General features: G+C 43.7%; 1 protein-coding gene across 1 annotated transcript in view; it reads right to left on the reverse strand.

The window, feature by feature from the left end:
- The window catches only part of ALK (ALK receptor tyrosine kinase), a 553261-nt gene that overhangs the window by 11568 nt on the left and 518651 nt on the right, over positions 1-23042 (reverse strand). The window contains exons 21-24 of the mRNA XM_038395333.2: positions 16609-16699; positions 14645-14709; positions 13473-13602; positions 3486-3583 (exon numbers count right to left, since the gene is read on the reverse strand). Of these exons, the coding sequence (XP_038251261.1) occupies positions 3486-3583; positions 13473-13602; positions 14645-14709; positions 16609-16699 (384 nt within the window). The remainder of the gene's footprint in view (positions 1-3485; positions 3584-13472; positions 13603-14644; positions 14710-16608; positions 16700-23042) is intronic.

Below are 23042 nucleotides of genomic sequence, written 5' to 3' on the forward strand. Positions count from 1 at the left end.
CCTCTTCCAACAACACACTGTCCCAATCATGAGTACTGCCCCTATACCTAGTACATCTTTGTCATGTGTAGTCATATCTATGCCAGAGGCAGGCAGAACAGTCACTGCTACAAGGAAAATGCTCAAACTTGGATTTCAGAAACTAGACAGACACTTAAATTACTAGAACGAAAACCAAGAGCACAAGCCTGGCAAAATCACCTCAGAGAAGTGAACTAAAAAATGGCAGCAATAAGTTTGTGGCTCTCCTGCAAAGCCATGCAAATCTGCTCCATGTGGCTGCTGAGCTTTTCCAATGACTGTACATGACAGAGGGGAGAGATAAGGGACAGATAATGGGAAAGCACTGATGGTTAGCACCTCGGACTTTTCAGCCAGAAGGACTACAGATTTGGCTATTCTTAATCATGCTGGATGCTACAAAACTCTCAAATTATTTCCTTAAAACTAGAACTACTGAAGATATTAAAAAGATCTGAAGAATGTGGACTAGATCTGCATTATTTTTGTGAATATTTTGTGTATCTCTATATGTTTGAGTATTGTGGTGGGGCTTGCTGTATAAAACACTATGGGTTAATTCTTAATGTACCTCTCAACACATACACAGGAACCAGACAATGACTAACTCAGCTACTGGTGCCTAATGGACAGTACAGTGCTGGAAGTCTACTTCTAATCCCTCTGGCGAGATGCATAAACCAGACTGACCAGGTTCAGGTGTCCCAGGACAAACAAAGGGACTTTTAAATGAATAAAAGAGTGCCTGTGAGCTCTAGGAGGAGACTGAAGGTCAGACTGACACAGAGGCAGATGCTGCAAGGGGTGCAGTCTATCTCATCCAGGCTCAGTGCCGAGGGGGCCTGGAAAAAATGGGACCTCTCTAAACTGACAAGGAAAGATTAAGGCATAGATATGATAACATGCGTACAGGCCTTTCATTGTTGTAACCCTTTTAGAACATAAGAGCGACCATATTGGGTCAGACCAAAGGTCCATCTAGCCTAGTATCCTGTCTTCCGACAGCGGCCAATGCCAGGTGCCCCAGAGGGAATAAACAGAACAGGTATTCATCAAGTGATCCATCTCCTGTCGTCCGTTCTCAGATTCTGGCAAACAGAGGCTAGGGACACCACCCCTGCCTATCCAATAGATATTGATGATCTATCCTCCATGAACTTATCTAGTTCTTTTTTGAACCCTGTTCTAGTCTTGGCCATCACAACATCCTTTCCCTCACTGTTTGTTGTGTTCCTTTGGTTAAATAAATAATACTTTGTTTGGAACAAGCTGTTCTCTGTCACTACACTTACATACTGGTCACAATCCCAAAGAGAAATCTACAGCAGCGGGCAAAACACAGCAGGAGCTGCTGACGATTCCCAGTTGCTGAATAGGGGACCCAGTCTAAGAGTGGGGTGAATGGTGGAATTTCATCCTGAAAGAAGTGCAGGTGCTGGGCCTGTCTCTTGGAAAGGTACCCAGGGGGAAACTGAGCAAAGGGTCAAAGGTACAGCTGACCCTGAAACCATAAGAGAGGGGATTTAAGAAATACTCCTGGAAAGAGAAGCTCTGGGCCTTCAGGTCATCATTAAATTCTTGATGTTTAGAAAATGTGGAAAGAGTATTGCTGACTTAACCACATAGATTCATAGATTCATAGATACTAAGGTCAGAAGGGACCACTCTGATCATCTAGTCCGACCTCCTGCACAGCGCAGGCCACAGAATCTCACCCACCACTCCTATGAAAAACCTCACCCATGTCTGAGCTATTGAAGTCCTCAAATCATGGTTCAAAACTTCAAGGAGCAGAGAAGCCTCCCTCCAGTCAACCATGCCCCATGCTACAGAGGAAGGCAAAAAAACCTCCAGGGCCTCTCCAATCTGCCCTGGAGGAAAACTCCCTCCCGACCCCAAACATGGCAATCAGCCAAACCCTGAGCACATGGGCAAGATTCACCAGCCAGATACCCAGGAAAGAATTTTCTATAGTAAATCAGATCCCATCCATCTAATATCCCATCTCAGGGGATTTGGCCTATTTACCCTGAATATTTAAAGATCAATTACTTACCAAAATCCCATTATCCCATCATACCATCTCCTCCATAAACTTATCGAGTAGAATCTTAAAATCAGATAGATCTTTTGCCCCCACTGCTTCCCTTGGAAGGTTATTCCAAAACTTCACTCCTCTGATGGTTAAAAACCTTCGTCTGATTTCAAGTCTAAACTTCCTGGTGGCCAGTTTATACCCATTTGTTCTTGTGTCCACATTGGTGCTGAGCTTAAATAATTCCTCTCCCTCTCCTATATTTATCCCTCTGATATATTTATAGAGAGCAATCATATCTCCCCTCAACCTTCTTTTAGTTAGGCTAAACAAGCCAAGCTCCTTAAGTCTCCTTTCATAAGACAAGTTTTCCATTCCTCGGATCATCCTAGTAGCCCTTCTCTGTACCTGCTCCAGCTTGAATTCATCCTTTTTAAACATGGGAGACCAGAACTGCACACAGTATTCTAGGTGAGGTCTCACCAGTGCCTTGTATAACGGTACTAAAACCTCCTTATCCCTACTGGAAATGCCTCTCCTGATGCATCCCAAAACTGCATTAGCTTTTTTCACAGCCATATCACATTGGCAGCTCATAGTCATCCTATGATCAACCAATACTCCAAGGTCCTTCTCCTCTTCCGTTACTTCTAATTGATGCGTCCCCAACTTATAACTAAAATTCTTGTTATTAATCCCTAAATGCATAACCCTACACTTCTCTCTATTAAATTTCATCCTATTACTATTACTCCAGTTTACAAGGTCATCCAGATCCTCCTGTATAATATCCCGATCCTTCTCCGAATTGGCAACACCTCCCAGCTTTGTATCATCTGCAAACTTTATTAGCACACTCCCACTTTTTGTGCCAAGGTCAGTAATAAAAAGATTAAATAAGATTGGTCCCAAAACCGATCCCTGAGGAACTCCACTGGTAACCTCCCTCCAACCTGACAGTTCGCCTTATGTGTGTTAAGAATTTTAGTTATAAGTTGGGGACGCATCAATTAGAAGTAACGGAAGAGGACAGCTCACATATCTGAGGCCTGGGAACAACCCCTACTGAAAAAGGGACAGGTGAGTGGCTCTCTAGCCTTGCTTGAGTTTCTGTCTAGAATCAGGCCCATTTCAAACATCTTACACACTGGGAGCAGTCAGTCATATGGTTCCATTTTTCATTCCAGGTCTGAATAGTACCACACTTTAACATGTTTCAGAGTAGCAGCTGTGTTAGTCTGTATTCGCAAAAAAAAGAAAAGGAGTACTTGTGGCACCTTAGAGACTAACAAATTTATTTGAGCATAAGCTTTCGTGAGCTACAGCTCACTTCATCGGATGCATTCGGTGGAAAAAAAAAATACAATACACACCCACACATACAAAGGGCAATGGTATATAGTCCTTAATAGCAAATGGTCTTACTCACCTGTGAATGAAGTGGTTTTCTTCCAAATACTGACAGCCACATGCAATGTCGCGAGCCACATGGAGCAAGTCCAACATGCAAAGGGAAGAGGGTTGGCTCTACCAAAAGACAAGGTACAAAATGAGTTAAAGCAGAAATGCTGCATGGTTCATCTTCAGAGCTATGAGTCACCACTGAGTTAGGGAGATCTCAAATGAGGGACATGGATCAAATGCTAACACAAATACACAAGGGGATGTAAACTACTTCATACATGGCTTTCCAACTAGCATAAATGTTTCATATATGGTGCTGGCACCTAATCATACACACAAATTGCTCTAATAGAATCAGAATCACTAGATCTGATGTCTTACTGTAGTAGGTCATCTAATTCCCCTCACAGCTGTGGTAGGATTATTCCTTACAGTGTATTCTCCATTGCTTTATGCAGTTTAGCTTTAAATGCGCTTATACCTCCTCTCATGGGAGACTATTCCATGGTCTCAGTATTATAAGTATTTGGGTGATATTTAACCTGAATTTATCTTTGCTCAGTTTCATCCCATTATTCATACTCCCTTAAATCACCATAAACAATCAGCCCATCCTCTTCTACTGCCCCCACATATTATCTGAGTTCCTGAGTCCCATCTTGGTATTTGCATCCTTCACATATGTGTAGATTTTTATCAATTGCCCCTTTAGTTATTTAACTTAATCTCCAGGAGCACATCAGTGCAGGGAGCTGATGCCCTGTGATCGGAAATGGAGGGTACATTCATGCAGAACTACATGATGTCCTTTGGAGAGGAAGAATTGCCTTTAAGTGACATGACTGATAGGCAGGCATGCCAGCACTCTCGACACCAATCAAGCAGCTCATCTTCATGGCACCTATTAAAGAGCAGCATCTTTTAATGCTGTATACCCCATCCACTGATACAGACAGCAGTACTGGTTCATCAGCACCTAGGACTCTAAACGCCCCACTCCTTTAATGAGGAAAGGTCACCAGGTCCTGGTATGCTGCTCCCTGCCACCCTCCAGCTCTGAGCCATAGTGGACTTTAGCCTAACCAGCTCCTAGCCTCTCTGCAGTTTGCAGAATGCACAGTTGAACAAGAAACAGCGAGCACTGGCTGTTACAACAGAGGTCTTAGTCTTGGCTGAAAGGGTTGGGGTAAACCCAGCCACAAGGTACCTGAGTCTAATGAAGGCAGCACCAAAGAACTGCAAAGCACCCGGCATTATATATTGTCTGAGCAGAGGCGTACCTGCACAGCATCACGCACACAGTTAAGCAAAAGGGACAGTGTAGACTCATCTATCCTGCCCGTGTTTTACTATACACATGGTTTGTTTAACATGCACAGGGATTACTGAAGTGACCTAATACGTAGGAGAAAAGGGCTGGCCTTTTATTTATTTATTTGTGCATAGTGTTGTTCCCTGAAGCCTTACTTTTTGATGGAGGATCTCTTTTAGTCTTACACTGCTGATTACTGAGTGATTCACCAGCATTGAACATATGGCTAAAATGATCAACAAAAGGGTGCTGGTGTCTTTTCTTAGGGGTCTGGGCAGGGGCTGCTTCAAACCTTTCAACCCATTTAATGGCCTTTCTCCTGTGATCACAGTTCAGGAGCCAGTAGCCAACTCAATGGTTACACAGTGAATAAAAAGTCCAATTCTTCAGGGTGCACAAACTGACCCCTGGGCTGAATTGAGCTAAGACACAAGGCAAATGGAGGGATGAAGCCACAAGCTGATTCTAATTGTGACGCTTTTCCTTCCTTGGTCAACTTTTGGCTAAATTGAAATTGTAAAGCAGATGTGACTTATCAGCCAATGAAAATTTATCTGAGTAATTTGTCTGAAAGACAGAGCTTTCAGACCCGTTTTGTGCAGTGAGCAATCTTGACACACTAGAGAATCCGCTTTACAGCTGTTTACCACTTTTGCTCCCCAGAGGAGAGAAAGAAATCAGCTGGAAACTGTAGCTCATGATCAGCCTTTAGAGCAATGGGTGCATTGGAAGCGCTAAAGCGACATCTTCTGTCCCCCCGCCCCTCCCCTTTAAATCCAACCACTCTAAAGGTGAAGGTGATTGCAAAACAAACTCTGACTATTGTTCAGTATAATCACTACTCTGCACAAGCTTCAAGATACAAAGGAAGGGAAATTATCTTCTAAAGTCATCCTCTGATTGCTTTGCCACGTGAGAAAAGGATCAAACAGATAGGGCTCTGAACTCCACAGAAAGGAGAATTTTGCAATGTTCTGAAAAAAAGAAAAGGAGTACTTGTGGCGTCTTAGAGACTAACAAATTTATTTGAGCATAAACTTTCGTGAGCTACAGGTCACTTCATCGGATGCATTCAGTGGAAAATACAGTGGGGATATATACAGAGAGAACATGAAACAATGGGTGTTACCATACACACTGTAACGAGAGTGATCAGGTAAGGTGAGCTATTACCAGCAGGAGAGCGGGGGACAGGACGGGGAACGGGACCTTTTGTAGTGATAATCAAGGTGGACCATTTCCAGCAGTTGACAAGAACATCTGAGGAACAGTTTGGGGAGGGGGGGAAATAAACATGGAGAAATAGTTTTACTTTTTGTAATGACACATCCACTCCCAGTCTCTATTCAAGCCTAAGTTAATTGTATCCAGTTTGCAAATTAATTCCATTTCAGCAGTCTCTCACTGGAGTCTGTTTTTGAAGGTTTTTTTTGTTGAAGAATTGCCACTTTTAGGTCTGTAATCAAAGTGACCAGAGAGACTGAAGTGTTCTCCGACTAGTTTTTGAATGTCATAATTCTTGACATCTGATTTGTGTCCATTTATTCTTTTACGTAGAGACTGTCCAGTTTGGCCAATGTACATGGCAGGGGGCATTGCTGGCACATGATGGCATATATCACATTGGTAGACCCTACGGTATTTTCCACTGAATGCATTCGATGAAGTGAGCTGTAGTTCACGAAAGCTTATGCTCAAATAAATTTGTTAGTCTCAAAGGTGCCACAAGTACTCCTTTTCTTTTTGCGGATACAGACTAACACAGCTGCTACTCTGAAATCTGGCAATGTTCTCAGTATGTTCCGGCATTTGAGCAGCTAAGGACCACCCAAATCTATTGAGCTTATCTTACTGCTGAGAAGCAGGGAAGTACAGCCCCCAAATAGACACTGCTATTCATTAGAGGTGGGACAGAACATCCCTGGGACATCATGGACATCCTTGGGTCCATGAATCCCTGAAATTTGGGAGAATTTGGATCTGAACTTTCTGGATTGGGCTCATCTCTGATCTTGATAACCCTCAGCTAAGATAAATTGTTAATGTTCCACAGAAGTCAATGGATTTATTCTTATTTATTATAGGCTATTTTTCACCAGCTGAGGATTTGGCCTATAAATATATAAATGTTACATTTCTTGTTTAGAGTCCAATGGAATGCTTATTTTGTTCAGCCCAGTTGAATGTTTCTTTTATTGTATGTGGTACCTTGATGCGATGGTGACAGGCAAATTGTAAATGATAACAATAATGGAAGCACAGGGAAAGTAGGAAAAAAGGTGAAGAATGGAGAGAAAGAGTGAGGAGGAAAGGCAAGAAGGGAGAGACAAAAGGGGTAGTTTTGCAGTAGGCAGTAAAGCATTACCACTGTACCTGCCAAAGCTGATTTCTCTTTGTACTTAATTTTCCCTAGGAAGCTAAACTCCCTTTTCTCCGTCAGTGTTTTTTTAAAAAAACATCATTGTCTGGCTGGGCATGACATGGTCGGTGAGACTAGAAATCTGCGTGATCAAAGGGAAAGTCATTTGCTACAGCCTGCCCTCTGAGGGCTGGTCTGCACTGAAAAATCACACCCTGAGAGATATAGTTAAGATGACCTAACTCCTGGTGTAGATAGTGCTAGGACTACAGAAGAATTCCTCTCTTGACCTAGCTCTTGCCTCTTGGGGAGGTGAATTAACTACAACAATGGGACAACCCCTGCAGTCACTGTAGTGAGTGTCTACATCGAAGTGCTGCAGCCATGCCGCTGCAGCCTTTAAGTGTGGACATACCCTCAGATTGTCTACTTTAAACTTCAGTTTGGGGTCACGAGGAGCAGGATTGAGTAGACACAAGTTGCATAGCTGCAGGCCAGAGCAATTGTACACTGGATCGTTCAAACTCCAGCATATGGGAAGGAGTCTACCAGCCAAATAAGTGAGCATCCATATTTCCAGCCCAATATTCCCAACTTTAGCATGATAACTGTTAACCATTTGAGCACAGCACACTGCCCATCTCTGGTATCACACCAATGAGTGCAATCCCTGGCTTTGTACTTCCCGAGCCAGCAGGTGCAGGGTGAACAATGGAGGCAGCATTCTCAGACGCAGGGGGTGCCTCCGGTCACCTGAAAACCACTCTGACAGCTAAAGAACGAGCTGCACTGGGACTCTTGCCTGGCAGTCCTCAAACAGGATGGTGACAGTGATACATGGCCCCAAGGGTGAGGATGGGTTCAAAGTAGAGCTGGAATGTTTGGATCCAATGTTTGGAACTTGCCCAAAGTTTAGGGATGTTCAGAACTGGAGTTCTCGTTTGGCCCAAGCCACCAAGTTCAAGTCAGTGTTTGAACCTCCTCTTTCTCAGAGTTTGGTGGGGGGGGGTGAGATGCAGTATTAATGGAGGGTCTCTAGTTCAGGGGAACATGGGAGCTCCTCAAGTTGCAAGCTGGGCTACCCTCTCAAAACAATAGTCCCTTACATAATACCTGATGTTGTTATTCCTGAACCATCTAATGGAGCCCAGGAAGGGCAGAAGGAAGGTCAAGGAAGAGATTGGGAAGGAAGGAGAGGGGGTAAAGGGAGAAGTAACTAGGAAAGAATACTTGTTGCATAGAGCACAGGCACACAGAAGCTTTCCACATTCCCTCATTTGTGTGTGCAGCTCTCTTAACTCTCTGTGTTTGCCACTAGCTGTCAGAGAGACTGAGCAGAGCAGCTGCTGACATGGGGAGATGAAAGCACTGACGCATGGGGTAGTACTTACAAATAGCAGAAGGGCAAAAAAAAGACAAAACCTTCAGCTCAAGCAATGTCAGTGATTTCATTCTATGAAGATAAAGGGCCTTTTATCATCAAAAGTGTCTGGTTTATTTTCCTGTAAGAAATAGGTCAAAATGCCTGCAGTTCACAATGAATATCCTTGGTGCTTCTCCACTAGGGCCCAGGGCATTGCAGTCTTGGCTTCTCTCTCTCATTTAATGAGCTAAAACAAGCACTACATTGTCGAGCGATGGTAAGCCCGGCCACATACCATTCCTCAGTTTCATCTGACAGTCAGCACCTCCGTCAGTACTGCTTGCTCTGGTGTTAGGGCTGTGGATCTGTACCGACTCAGTGGGAAGACACCACCTGCTGCTCCACTAACGCTACTTCCCATGGCACCACATCAAGAGCAGAGCCCAAGTTGTAAAGTCTAAGATACCTGGCCTTGGTTCTGAATTATCCCTGTGCCCAGCTCTTCTCTGAGTCCAGTGCGGGCTCACCTCTAGCCAGACGCTGCTTCATTGTGATGTCTGACAGGACCACAACACAAGGTGTTGCAAAGAACCAAACTCGATTCTATTCTAGAAATTGTCTGTCGAGATGTGCATTTCAAACCCGCACAGTTCTGGGTGTTTGGCCCTATAGTGTGGTCATCAGAGACTTTCATGAGTGCTTAATCCAGGCCATGGTGTAGAGAGACCCTATGTAGTGAGATTAAACAGCACAGGCTGTTTTTAGTCACTACAGAGTCTGTTTGTGTCCAGAAGTCTCCATAAGGAATCCCCTTTGTATGCATTACAGCCAGCTCCTCTCTCTCCTCTACTGCAAGTGTCCTACAGGATCCAGAGTTTTGCTTGGGGCTCAAAGCAAGAGACAGACAATCTGACAAGTTTGGTGCTAAGCTTCCCCAACATTTAGACCTTTTCTGATCCAGTGGTTTGACTGGACTCAAATCTATTTTGCTTAGCATCTGTAAACTTTGGCAGGCACTTTCTAGTTATTGTTAAACAGCATTTCCTGGTGGTTCTGGTTTCACCGGGAAAGGCTCTAAGAACACAGGACATTTTACATAGCATAGCAGGTTCTCGAACCCACCAATTCAAGGAATGAGTCTCCTCTAGCTTACATCAGTTTTACACTGCTGTGACTCCACTGACTTAAATGGAGCTACTCCTGATTTACGCCAGTGCAAACAAATCAGCTCCAGCTCACCAAAGTCTTCTTTTTGGAGCGAGCGCAGGCCTAAATTTCTCCTCCTCCTTTTTCAGCACACTGTTTAATCCCCTCCTTTTCCAGAAAGGGGCTTAGGGCTCTGGGACTTATCATACTCTTTCATCCAAACTGTCTTTAGTTCTTTTTTTTTTTTTTTTGCTAATGTTACCAGTGGTCAGATAAAGACCTCCAGATTTTATGGGCGCTGGGATTTTAGAAACAGTTGCCACAAGCAATGAAAAAGCCACCACATTTTTAAAGGGGGTAAACACTGAGGAAAGCTCACAAGTGAAACTACTGACTCTTTCCACCTCAGCCACTGAACTCTGCTTAAAATTTGTCAGCTCATTGGGGCAGGACCATCTTTTTGTTCTGTGTTTATACAGCACATAGAACAGTGGGGTCCTGGTCCATGACTAGGGCTCCGAGGGGCTACTGCAGTTCAAAGAAATAAAACAATAACAATAGCTTTCAGTCCCTACCAAGCGGTATTTGAACTATGATCCAGCGATGAAAGGCTCTGCTCCCTTAACCAACCCTCTACACAAGACGGTTGGAGACTTTTTAGCGAGATTATCTGGTGGACGCCTCGCCTCCCATTTGCTGTCACATTGTAGCCTTGTGGCAATTGCAGACATGGCAAAGTGCCATTGGGGAGCGCTTTTCTTGACCTGCTGCTCACAAACCGGGTAGAATTAGTGGGGGAAGCAAAAGTGGATGGGAATCTGGGAGGCAGTGACCATGAGTTGGTTGAGTTCAGGATCCTGACGCAGGGAAGAAAGGTAAGCAGCAGGATACGGACCCTGGACTTCAGGAAAGCAGACTTTGACTCCCTCAGGGAACAGATGGCCAGGATCCCCTGGGGGACTAACATGAAAGGGAAGGGAGTCCAGGAGAGCTGGCTGTATTTCAAGGAATCCCTGTTGAGGTTACAGGGACAAACCATCCCGATGAGTCGAAAGAATAGTAAATATGGCAGGCGACCAGCTTGGCTTAATGGTGAAATCCTAGCGGATCTTAAACATAAAAAAGAAGCTTACAAGAAGTGGAAGGTTGGACATATGACCAGGGAAGAGTATAAAAATATTGCTCGGGCATGTAGGAAAGATATCAGGAGGGCCAAATCGCACCTGGAGCTGCAGCTAGCAAGAGATGTCAAGAGTAACAAGAAGGGTTTCTTCAGGTATGTTGGCAACAAGAAGAAAGCCAAGGAAAGTGTGGGCCCCTTACTGAATGAGGGAGGCAAGCTAGTGACAGAGGATGTGGAAAAAGCTAATGTACTCAATGCTTTTTTTGCCTCTGTTTTCACTAACAAGGTCAGCTCCCAGACTGCTGTGCTGGGCATCACAAAATGGGGAAGAGATGGCCAGCCCTCTGTAGAGATAGAGGTGGTTAGGGACTATTTAGAAAAGCTGGACGTGCACAAGTCCATGGGGCCGGACGAATTGCATCCGAGAGTGCTGAGGGAATTGGCGGCTGTGATTGCAGAGCCCTTGGCCATTATCTTTGAAAACTCGTGGCGAACGGGGGAAGTCCCGGATGACTGGAAAAAGGCTAATGTAGTGCCCATCTTTAAAAAAGGGAAGAAGTAGGATCCTGGGAACTACAGGCCGGTCAGCCTCACCTCAGTCCCTGGAAAAATCATGGAGCAGGTCCTCAAAGAATCAATCCTGAAGCACTTAGAGGAGAGGAAAGTGATCAGGAACAGTCAGCATGGATTCACCAAGGGAAGGTCATGCCTGACTAATCTAATCGCCTTTTATGATGAGATTACTGGTTCTGTGGATGAAGGGAAAGCAGTGGATGTATTGTTTCTTGACTTTAGCAAAGCTTTTGACACGGTCTCCCACAGCATTCTTGTCAGCAAGTTAAGGAAGTATGGGCTGGATGAATGCACTATAAGGTGGGTAGAAAGCTGGCTAGATTGTCGGGCTCAACGGGTAGTGATCAATGGCTCCATGTCTAGTTGGCAGCCGGTGTCAAGTGGAGTGCCCCAGGGGTCGGTCCTGGGGCCCGTTTTGTTCAATATCTTCATAAATGATCTGGAGGATGGTGTGGATTGCACTCTCAGCAAATTTGCGGATGATACTAAACTGGGAGGAGTGGTAGATACGCTGGAGGGGAGGGATAGGATACAGAAGGACCTAGACAAATTGGAAGATTGGGCCAAAAGAAATCTAATGAGGTTCAATAAGGATAAGTGCAGGGTCCTGCACTTAGGATGGAAGAATCCAATGCACCGCTACAGACTAGGGACCGAATGGCTCGGCAGCAGTTCTGCGGAAAAGGACCTAGGGGTGACAGTGGACGAGAAGCTGGATATGAGTCAGCAGTGTGCCCTTGTTGCCAAGAAGGCCAATGGCATTTTGGGATGTATAAGTAGGGGCATAGCGAGCAGATCGAGGGACGTGATCGTTCCCCTCTATTCGACACTGGTGAGGCCTCATCTGGAGTACTGTGTCCAGTTTTGGGCCCCACACTACAAGAAGGATGTGGATAAATTGGAAAGAGTACAGCGAAGGGCAACAAAAATGATTAGGGGTCTAGAGCACATGACTTATGAGGAGAGGCTGAGGGAGCTGGGATTGTTTAGTCTGCAGAAGAGAAGAATGAGGGGGGATTTGATAGCTGCTTTCAACTACCTGAAAGGGGGTTTCAAAGAGGATGGCTCTAGACTGTTCTCAATGGTAGCAGATGACAGAACGAGGAGTAATGGTCTCAAGTTGCAATGGGGGAGGTTTAGATTGGATATTAGGAAAAACTTTTTCACTAAGAGGGTGGTGAAACACTGGAATGCGTTACCTAGGGAGGTGGTAGAATCTCCTTCCTTAGAGGTTTTTAAGGTCAGGCTTGACAAAGCCCTGGCTAGGATGATTTAACTGGGACTTGGTCCTGCTTTGAGCAGGGGGTTGGACTAGATGACCTTCTGGGGTCCCTTCCAACCCTGATATTCTATGATTCTATGATTCTATGATTTATGTGATTTAAGGGGCTCTGGTGTGATAATTGTTACATACTTAAAAAAAATAGTAAACCCTACTCTCTGCTTTTCTTCCCCCTTCCCATCTGATCTGTTCCTTTTTCTCCCCCTCCTCCATGGACATGCTGCTCCTTCACCAACTGGCCCATCTCCCCGGTCATGGGTATATTATCTGGCTGCCTTGTGTCCCCCTCTTCCTTACATTTTCCTCTCCTGGAGTTGTCTGGCAGCTTCAGACCCACTGGTGGCTCAGGTTCCTGACTCAGGGTGGCTTCTCTTTCTCTTCCTTTCATAGAGCAATGGGCTTTATGAAAGGCTAGCTAGATTGGCTCTGCCTCCTAGTCTTCAGAGAGCCTGGAGACATGTAGAAGTGACTGGAAACTAGGAGAAGGATCCAGCACCACGTGACCAGCTAGCTCTCTGCAGGCCACCAGCAAGTGCTCTGAAGATCACACATGTCCCTGGAATACAGTTTGGGAACTGCTGCTCTAAAGCATCCAGTCTCTCAGAAAATAAACAGGTTCTAATTATGTGGACACAGCATGTTATTAGGGAAAAATTACTGGTGGCCATTCCCAATTATTAATAGATCAGTGACGTGAGTGTGCTTTACTTTAGCTACTTGTAATGCTTGGAGAGCTCTTAGGAGAGGAGCCAGGAAAAACACCAGTGCAGTTAAACAAGGAAGAAATGGCAGGGAGAGTAAGGCACGGGTTGCAAAGCTAGTGGAGAAAGATAATTCCTCCCATCCCACCTTACCGGTCGAGGCCGTGTCTCCCTCAGGAAGGATTTCAGGTCCCCTCCAGCCATAAGCTCCAGGAGGATGAAGCGTGGCAGTGCCTGCAAGCTGACCCCAATACAGCGCACAATGTTCTGGTGGTTGAACTTGCTGCAGAGAAAGCGAGACTAAACTGAAGGGCAGCTTTGAACCAAAAGGCACCTTGATGTGGAGAGTCAACTTACCCTACCACAGAGAAGCTGGTTATCCAGAGGAAACAATGTGTCGGAAGGGGTACTGAGCCAGTCAAATGCAGGTATGGTCTGTGATGCTACCAAGTCTAAGGTATCACCGTTGGTAGACCTAATTAGCAACACTACTACTTTGAAGATACTGGCCCCAGTTCTCTGTTAGTGTGTCTCTGTGCTTGGAGCGGGAACGGAGGATGGGAAGGATGGCTTTCTGCCCCCTTTGCACTCCCTATATTCTGGGTCTGGCACAGCCTATGGGCCCTGGGAAGCAGAGAACAGCCACAATTCACTGTGCTTTGGGCATGTACCCTCCTCACCCACATCTTCTACCTCCCCTCTGACTTCCTTATGCCTGGGACCGGGAGTAGGATTGCTCCAGCAGCATATACAGACATGGGAGTCAGTTATGTAGATGGTATTACCCAGGGTCCTAATGCCACCGTTTTCAATGGTCCTTTGTGTCTCCAGCTCTTAGTGGAATAGAAAACTGGCTGTCTGGGATCTGTGACTCTGCCACTGACTCTGTGTGGTCTTGGGAGGGCAAATTACTTTATGCCAACATTGTCAAAACTGTCCACTAATTTTGAGTGCCCAACCTAAGACAAACAGGGCCGGATCTTCTCATGTGCTGAGCTTCAGGTGAATGGGGGAGGTAATTATGCTTGAAAACTAGGGCCTCGGTGTTCCAGGTTGGCACCCAGACCTTAAAGCATCTAAATTCAATGGACCGTTTTAAGAACATTAGTGTCAACCTTTCTGAGCCTCAGTTTCACAATCTGATTTTTAAAAAAGAGAGAATAGTGCCCACCTGCCATTGTCAAGCACTTTGATATCTTTGGGTGAAAAGTGCAGTATGAATGTATTAACATCATTATACATCACAGAGTACTTTTCATCTTATAGGACCTGTGCTTTGCCATGCATAGCCCACATAAGCCCTTGGTTACCTTTTATTAACACACCTGATAATAAGAGCTTCCATGAGGAAATCCAGCTCATCTTGCTCTGAACACATCTCTGGCAATGTCTGGAAAAGACCGGACAAGAAGGGAGAGAGAGGTTTTAGTCTCATGATTGTAGAATCCCAGAACATACACAGTTTGCAGTGATCCCCTTCTCTTCACAAGAAACTCTCACACCAAGCTAACTAACATGCCATTTTCAGACTGGGTTGTGAAGCCCTGTTGGCAGGCATGGGGGATTTGCCATCAGATCAGAACATTGATCCATCAAGCCCAGTATCCTCCTCCTGGCAGTGGCCTATAGCCAGATACTTCAGATGAAGAAGAAACACCCCATAATGCAAACAGTTAATTGCACAATGTTGTACATATTGGGGACTCTATTGTGTTGAGTGTGATATAATGCCTAGACAGATTCTTTCCCGACCACTACAATCAGCTACTGCTCTACTGGAAATCTGCATCTGATGCTAGTCACCTTGATTTCAAGGATGACGTCAACAATCATAGCTGGGGTCTAACAGGTCTTCCGGTGACTCCACAGACCAATTTGGGAAGAACAACATTTACCACATTGGCCACAGAGCCATTTGCCTAGTTGTGCTGCTCGCTGTTTTCGTGCTTGGCACTATGTTTCCAGCTGTGCAACGTGATTCTTCTCAAAATTGTGAACACCCACCCTTATGGCTGTGGCACCATGCAATATGATCAATTGCCAGTTGCTCAGAGGTTGAGTCAGAAATGTTTTGTTTTGGGGCAGATTTGGTTTGAGGGTGACTTTGAAGCATTTCATGTGCCCTCCATGCTTACAATTCCTGGAGCTTAATTGGGAATATGCAACTTGTTATAATAAATGGGTCTCAGGTATATGAATTACATGGACAGTCCATCTCAAGTGAGTGCAGATTGAATGAGCTCAATACCAACTGAACCAGCTTTTGCCACGAATTCTATTTTGGAAACCCAGTCCTGCCATCTGATGCCCAGCAATCCTCACTGGTGTCATAAATTGAAACTGTCAAGATTTTTATGTGCCTTTGATTTTTATCTGTAGTCAGATTCCTCGTTGCTTCCAGATTTGGTGATGGAGGTAATCATATGCAGCATTGGCTTTCTTAATTCATGTCTCCACTTTGTGGGCAATTGTCGCTTCGTTGTCCAACATGCTAGCGAGATAAGTAAACTGTCTGATGATTTGGAGTGTGGCACCGTCTAAGATCATTGATGGGGCTTGGTAAGGTTGTTGAGGAGCTGGCTAGTATATAACCTCGCTTTTCGTTCGCTGACAGTGAGGCCAAAGTTACAAATCACCACAGCAAAGTGCACTGGGCTCTAGTATCCCCGCAGCTGGAGCTCATCATTACCAGCTATGTGTTAGCTTCACTTACAGCAATGTCAGACATAATACAGAACATGGTCAGATGGTAATAGATGCAAGCTGACAGCTTGGAAATAAAGTTCTCTGTAATGCAATTTCTCATTTGGATAAGGTTGAATCAGCTGGATTAATTTCTCAGAGATTCGAAAATAAACAATCTTGTTGATGGACACGATGCCTGCAGCACCAGAAGAGACCATGGGAGCATAGCTAGTGGTCGGGGCAGGGGATTGTGAATGATGCAACATGGCCCAAGGCAAAGATAGGGCACTGGATTAGGGAGTCAGTAGATCATGTACAACAGGCACAGTGATACCTACTGTCCTTTGTAAAGGGCTTTGAGATGTATGGATGAAAAATGTTGTGTAAAAGCGAGGTATTATTACTCTGCTCAAGTGACCCTAGGGAAATCATCTCACCTGTTCTGTGCCTCAGTGTCCCCATCTGCAAAACAGGAACAATACACACCTATCTTCTAGAGGTGTTGTAAGGCTTAATTTATCAATGTTTTTATAATGCTTTTAGGCCCCTGAATGAAAGGTGCATAGAGTGTTATTATTGTGATTACTCACATATTGTCGCTTACCTTCACAGCCACCTGTAAGGGACTCGGGTCACTCGGGATCCCCACCACCTGACCTTCATATACTTCGCCAAAGGCTCCATGGCCCAAACCCCTGGATAAACCAGAAAAGATAAGGAGGTTTTAATGCAGAGCCTGCACACTGTAATGTTCTGATCACAGGAAACAGAACATGGGGTATAGCTTCTATGACAGTAAAATATGAAGAACTGAAACTTCAGCCTTGGCCATGCTATTGGTAGCACTCTGCACAGCCATTTGTGGGAACATGGCTTGATTTACAATTTCAATTTTGTCTATCTTTGACCTACAATGTAAAAACTGCTAGGGGAGGGGGCCCTCAGAGGTAACAGCTTGTGGATCCTTAAGGTATAATAACCCATTTCCAAGTCACTTATAACTCAGAGGAAAATGATCTTGAATGCTTATGGATCAATGTCCTAACAGATAAAGCACAAGATGGGGTACTAGTGTCTGCTACTGAGCACCAAATCACACCAGGGAACAAGATTCTTATATACCTATCTACATTGTGTAGGAAAAAATTCTACATGATCAAGAGAGATTTCAATAGTGAGTGACATATGCTGGAGGAATTCTTTATTAGACTTTGTCTTAACAGATGAAGAACTGATCACAAAATTAAAAATTAATGGTAGCTTAGGTACAAGTGATCATGACTTGATCACATTTATCATGTACAAGCAGAATAAAGTCCAGACTAGTAATATAATATATATATACACACATACACTAAAAACACTATATCTATGTGTGTGTGCGTGCGTGCATGTGCACTGTAAAAGGATCAGTTTCATAAAGATGAAAAGAATGCTAAATCAAATTAGCTGGGAGGAAGAATTTAATTAAAAAACATGAATTATAATAAAGAACACCTTACACTAGATGTTAAAACAGCCAAAATCGCACAATTGAGGAAGAAAGCTGTACTGGTAAAAAAAATGACCTGGTTTAGAAAGGAAGTGAAGGCAGCTATAAAAAAATATAATATATATAATTACAAATGGAAGAAGGGGGAAGTTGATAGTAATGAATATACATCTGAAGTTAGAAATTGTAGAAAATTGATAAGGGAAGCCAAGGGACACAAGGTGAAATCTGTGGCCTGCAGAGTTAAGGACAATAAGGATTTAAAAAAAATATTAGGAATAAAAAGAATCCTGACAATGGTATTGGTCCATTACTAGATGGAAATGGTACAATTACCAATAATAATTCAGAAAAGGCAGAAGTGTTTAATAAATATTTCTGTTCTGTATTTGGAGAAAAAACAGACGATATAGTCTCAACATGTAGTGATGATAACACTCTTTCTATTCAACTAGTGTCTGAGAAGATCATTAAACAGAAGCTACTAAAGTTGGACATTTTAAAGTCAGCAGCTCTGGATAACTTGCATCGAAGAGTTTTAAAAGAGCTGGCTGAAGAGCTTCCAGGACCATTAACACTGATTTTCGAGAAGTCTTGGAACACTGGGGAAGTTCCAGAAGACTGGAAGAAAGCTAATGTTGCACCAATTTTTAAAAAGGTCAAAAAGGATAGGTCTCAGCCTGACATCGATCCTGGGCAAGATAATGGAGCGGCTGATGTGGGACTTGATTAATAAAGAATTAAAAAATTAAAGGCGGGTATTAATGTAATTAATGCAAATCAACACTGGTTTATGGAAAATAGATCTTGTCCAACTCATTTGATATCTTTTTTTTTTAAATTTGTTATGCTCAAATAAATTTGTTAGTCTCAAACGTGCCACAAGTACTCCTCTTTCTTTTTTTTTTTAATGAGATTACAAGTTGGTTGATAAAGGTAATAATTCTGATGTAATATACTTAGACTTCTGTGAAGTTTTTGACCTGGTACTGCAAAACATTTTGATTAAAAATTAGAATGATGTAAAATTAACATGGTATACATTAAAGGGATTAAACACTGGCTAACTGAGAGGTCTCAAAATGTAACTGTAAAAGTGACATCATAATTGAAAGGGTTTGTTTTCTGTGGGGTACCACATGGCTTGTTTTTTGGCCCTATACTATTTAACATTTTTATCAAGAACCTGGGGAAAAAAAATCATCACTGATAAAGTTTGCAGATGACACAAAAATTGTGGGAGTGGTAGATGAAGAAGAGGACAGGTCACTTATTCAGAGCAATCCAGATCAGTTGGGAAACTGGGCTCAAGCAAACAATATACATTTTAACATGGCTATACAGTATGTAAATGTGCACATCTATGAACAAAGAATTTAGGCTGGGGAACTCTATTCTGGGAAGCAGTAACTCTGAAAAAGATTTAGGGGGTCATGGTGGATAATCAGCTGAACACATACTGCAAGTGTCACACTGTGGCCAAAAGAGCTAATACAATTCTGGGATGCATAAATAGGGAAATCTCAAGAGGTGTATTTTACCTCTGTATTTGGCACTGGTGCAACCACTGCTAGAATAGTGTGTCTGGTTTTGGTGGCCACAGTTCAAGAAGGATGTTGATAAATTTGAGAGGATTCAGAGAAGAGCCATGAGACTAATTAGAGGGTTATGAGACAGGTTTTCTAGTGATAGATTCAGAGAGCTCTCTCAAACAAAGAGAAAGTTAAAGGTTGACTTGATTACAGTCTATAAGTACCTACATAGGGAACAAATATTTAATACTGGGCTCCTCAATCTAGCAGAGAAAGGTATGACATGATCCAGTGGGTGGAAGTTGAAGCTAGACAAATTCAGTCTGGAAATAAGGCACACATTTTTGACAGTGAGGGTAATTAACCACTGGAACAAGTTACCAAGGGTCGTCTCCATCACTGACAATTTTAAAATCAAGATTGGATGTTTTTCTGAAAGCTCTGCTCTAGGAATTACTTTGGGGGCAGTTCTATGGCTTATGCTATACAGGCGGTCAGACTTGATGACCACAATAGTCCCTTCTGGCCTTGGAAACTACGAACTATGCCCAATGAAGCCAATCTACTGCAGTTAAAGTGTTGGCACAGTAGTACATAGCATTGTCCTCTTACGCTAGTACAAGAACAGTTTTAAATTTCAGTTTACTTGCTGTGTAACTCAAAAGTGAGCTAGAAAAGATGGGCCTATCATGGATACACTGTTCATTTGATAGTCATACTCTAAATTTGCTAACAACTCCTCATACAATTATACATCTCACTTAAAGAAAGCATCAAACGAGAGGCTTGTAGTACAGCATGCTATGTAAGTGCTAAAAACTGCTAAAATGGTTACTGTAGATGTTAACAAATTATGAAGAAGGTTTGAGGTTTAATTATGAAACAAGATAAAGAAAAAAGCAAATAAATAAATATTACACTCCACTAATGCACATTTTCTCCATTGTGCTCATTATAGAAGTTTTGTGTCACTGCTTATTCTGGTTTTCAATTAATGAAAGTTAAAGCACTAAGTGCAACAGCCGCCACATCACATGGGCATTATGGGCTCAGCTACACAGCATAACACCACCACGGTGAATGTAGTGGAGATGGAAGTGGCTAGACTGACAGCACTGGAATCCCTTCTTCAACCACGGAGGGGTTCAGCTTTGGCAGAGGCAGTGCAAGCCCTCCCCTGATACTCCTGTTCCTCAACTCTGACATGGAGGGGGCTTTCTAGGGGCTCTCTCTTGCAGTGAGATGCCGAGTCATTCACTTATATGGCACTGGCTTGAACCAGGCCCGGACTGATGGCCAGATCGAATGGCTGCTGGGTGGTCTGCTTTCCATTAAGCTGCTGGCCTCATTCCAGTTCTAAATGACACCTCTGTGGATGGTCTCATCAGATCCTAAAGAGTGAACTCCCCAGATCATGGTCCCTCCTAGATAAGGTGAAGGTTCATGCCTTGTGGGTGAGGTTGGGAAGTTTATGCTATTGTTGTCCATGCTGTACCTGTTCTGTAGATACAGTTCAACTTAGAGTGGCTTTACTCTTTGCCAGGATAAAGAACATTACATTCTCTGACTGTCAGGTGTCAGCCCTGGCAGCTCACCCACACTGCAGAGTCAAATTGCCTGTGGCTCAACTGAAGATATCAATTATTCCCAATAAGTGTCAGCCTGAAACATTGTTCTCTGCAACACTTACCCACCCTTTGTAAAATGGGGACATAAAACCGATCTCTATGGCTCATAAACCTATCCCTCCTCCCTCATCAATTCCCAGCTGTTTCCTTTACCCTCTGTGGCTTGATACAAACTCAGTGATCCCATCACAGCCTGTGTGACAAAAGCATTTGGTAGCACACAGTGCATTGGGAAGTCCTAACTTGTGATCAGTGAGGTATTAGATATGACAGAAGAGCCCTGCAATACCTGATAACACAGTGAGGGTGGTAGTGGATGTTGTGGGCTTCATCTGTTGTATCTCAGGGAGGATTTTGGAAATACAAGCTCCTGAATCTCCCATACCCTCTTGCTTCTTAATCATGTCTTTTGGCTTTGTGTCTAGGATCATGTAATATCAGTGTCACATCATATCCTCTATGGGGGAGGACTATCCTGCAATAGTAGAGGGGTTGGACTCGATGATTCTGCAGGTCTTTCCTAGATATGATTCCCAACCCAAGCCCCCCTAATCTTTTTAAAAGTTCTGATCCAGATCCTAATGTGGCTCAGGCCCATAGATAGACTTCCCCATCTCTGGCTTTTATAGTTCAAATCCCACTGTCAGGTAGCATCTAGATTCTCATCACTCACTGCTGTTATTGCAGTTGCTGATGTCACTCTCATTGCCAGGAATACAGTCACAGACTTCTAACGAACCTCCTCCAATCCTCATGCTCCCCATATTACATCAGTTAATATTTGGTCTAAACACCAGGGGTATGCCACAAAGCGTTTGAGAGCCTGGAAGAAAGATGTCTGGGGTCTGAATTACTGGGCTTCATGGTGATAGCTCTTCAGTTCCTTCTAAAAGAAAGGTTTCAGAGTAGCAGCCGTGTTAGTCTGTATTCGCAAAAAGAAAAGGAGTACTTGTGGCACCTTAGAGACTAACAAATTTATTAGAGCATAAGCTTTCGTGAGCTACAGCTCACTTCATCGGATGCATTTGGTGGAAAAAACAGAGGAGAGATTTATATACACACACACAGAGAACATGAAACAATGGGTTTATCATACACACTGTAAGGAGAGTGATCACTTAAGATAAGCCATCACCAGCAGCGGGGGGGGGGGGGGGGGGGGGAAGGAAGGAGGAAAACCTTTCATGGTGACAAGCAAGGTAGGCTAATTCCAGCAGTTAACAAGAATATCAGAGGAACAGTGGGGGGTGGGGTGGGAGGGAGAAATACCATGGGGAAATAGTTTTACTTTGTGTAATGACTCATCCATTCCTAGTCTCTATTCAAGCCTAAATTAATTGTATCCAGTTTGCAAATTAATTCCAATTCAGCAGTCTCTCGTTGGAGTCTGTTTTTGAAGCTTTTTTGTTGAAGTATAGCCACTCTTAGGTCTGTGATCGAGTGACCAGAGAGATTGAAGTGTTGTCCAACTGGTTTTTGAATGTTATAATTCTTGACGTTTGATTTGTGTCCATTCATTCTTTTACATAGAGACTGTCCAGTTTGGCCAATGTACATGGCAGAGGGGCATTGCTGGCACATGATGGCATATATCACATTGGTAGATGCGCAGGTGAAGGAGCCTCTGATAGTGTGGCTGATGTGATTAGGCCCTATGATGGTATCCCCTGAATAGATATGTGGACAGAGTTGGCAACGGGCTTTGTTGCAAGGATAGGTTCCTGGGTTAGTGGTTCTGTTGTGTGGTGTGTGGTTGCTGGTGAGTATTTGCTTCAGATTGGGGGGCTGTCTGTAAGCAAGGACTGGTCTGTCTCCCAAGATCTGTGAGAGTGATGGGTCGTCCTTCAGGATAGGTTGTAGATCCTTGATGATGCGTTGGAGAGGTTTTAGTTGGGGGCTGAAGGTGATGGCTAGTGGCGTTCTGTTGTTTTCTTTGTTGGGCCTGTCCTGTAGTAGGTGACTTCTGGGTACTCTTCTGGCTCTGTCAATCTGTTTCTTCACTTCAGCAGGTGGGTATTGTAGTTGTAGGAATGCATGATAGAGATCTTGTAGGTGTTTGTCTCTGTCTGAGGGGTTGGAGCAAATGCGGTTATATCGTAGCGCTTGGCTGTAGACAATGGATCGAGTGGTATGATCTGGATGAAAGCTAGAGGCATGTAGGTAGGAATAGCGGTCAGTAGGTTTCCGATATAGGGTGGTGTTTTTTCCACTAAATGCATCCGATGAAGTGAGCTGTAGCTCACGAAAGCTTATGTTCTAATAAATTTGTTAGTCTCTAAGGTGCCACAAGTACTCCTTTTCTAAAAGAAAGAATATGAACAATGAGCCTATGAAAGGCTAAGGAGACCTGGCTAGAGTCCAGTCCCCACAATGGTCATGGAATACC

The sequence above is a fragment of the Dermochelys coriacea genome, chromosome 3 (assembly GCF_009764565.3).
Source record: "Dermochelys coriacea isolate rDerCor1 chromosome 3, rDerCor1.pri.v4, whole genome shotgun sequence".
Lineage (NCBI taxonomy): Eukaryota > Metazoa > Chordata > Testudines > Dermochelyidae > Dermochelys > Dermochelys coriacea.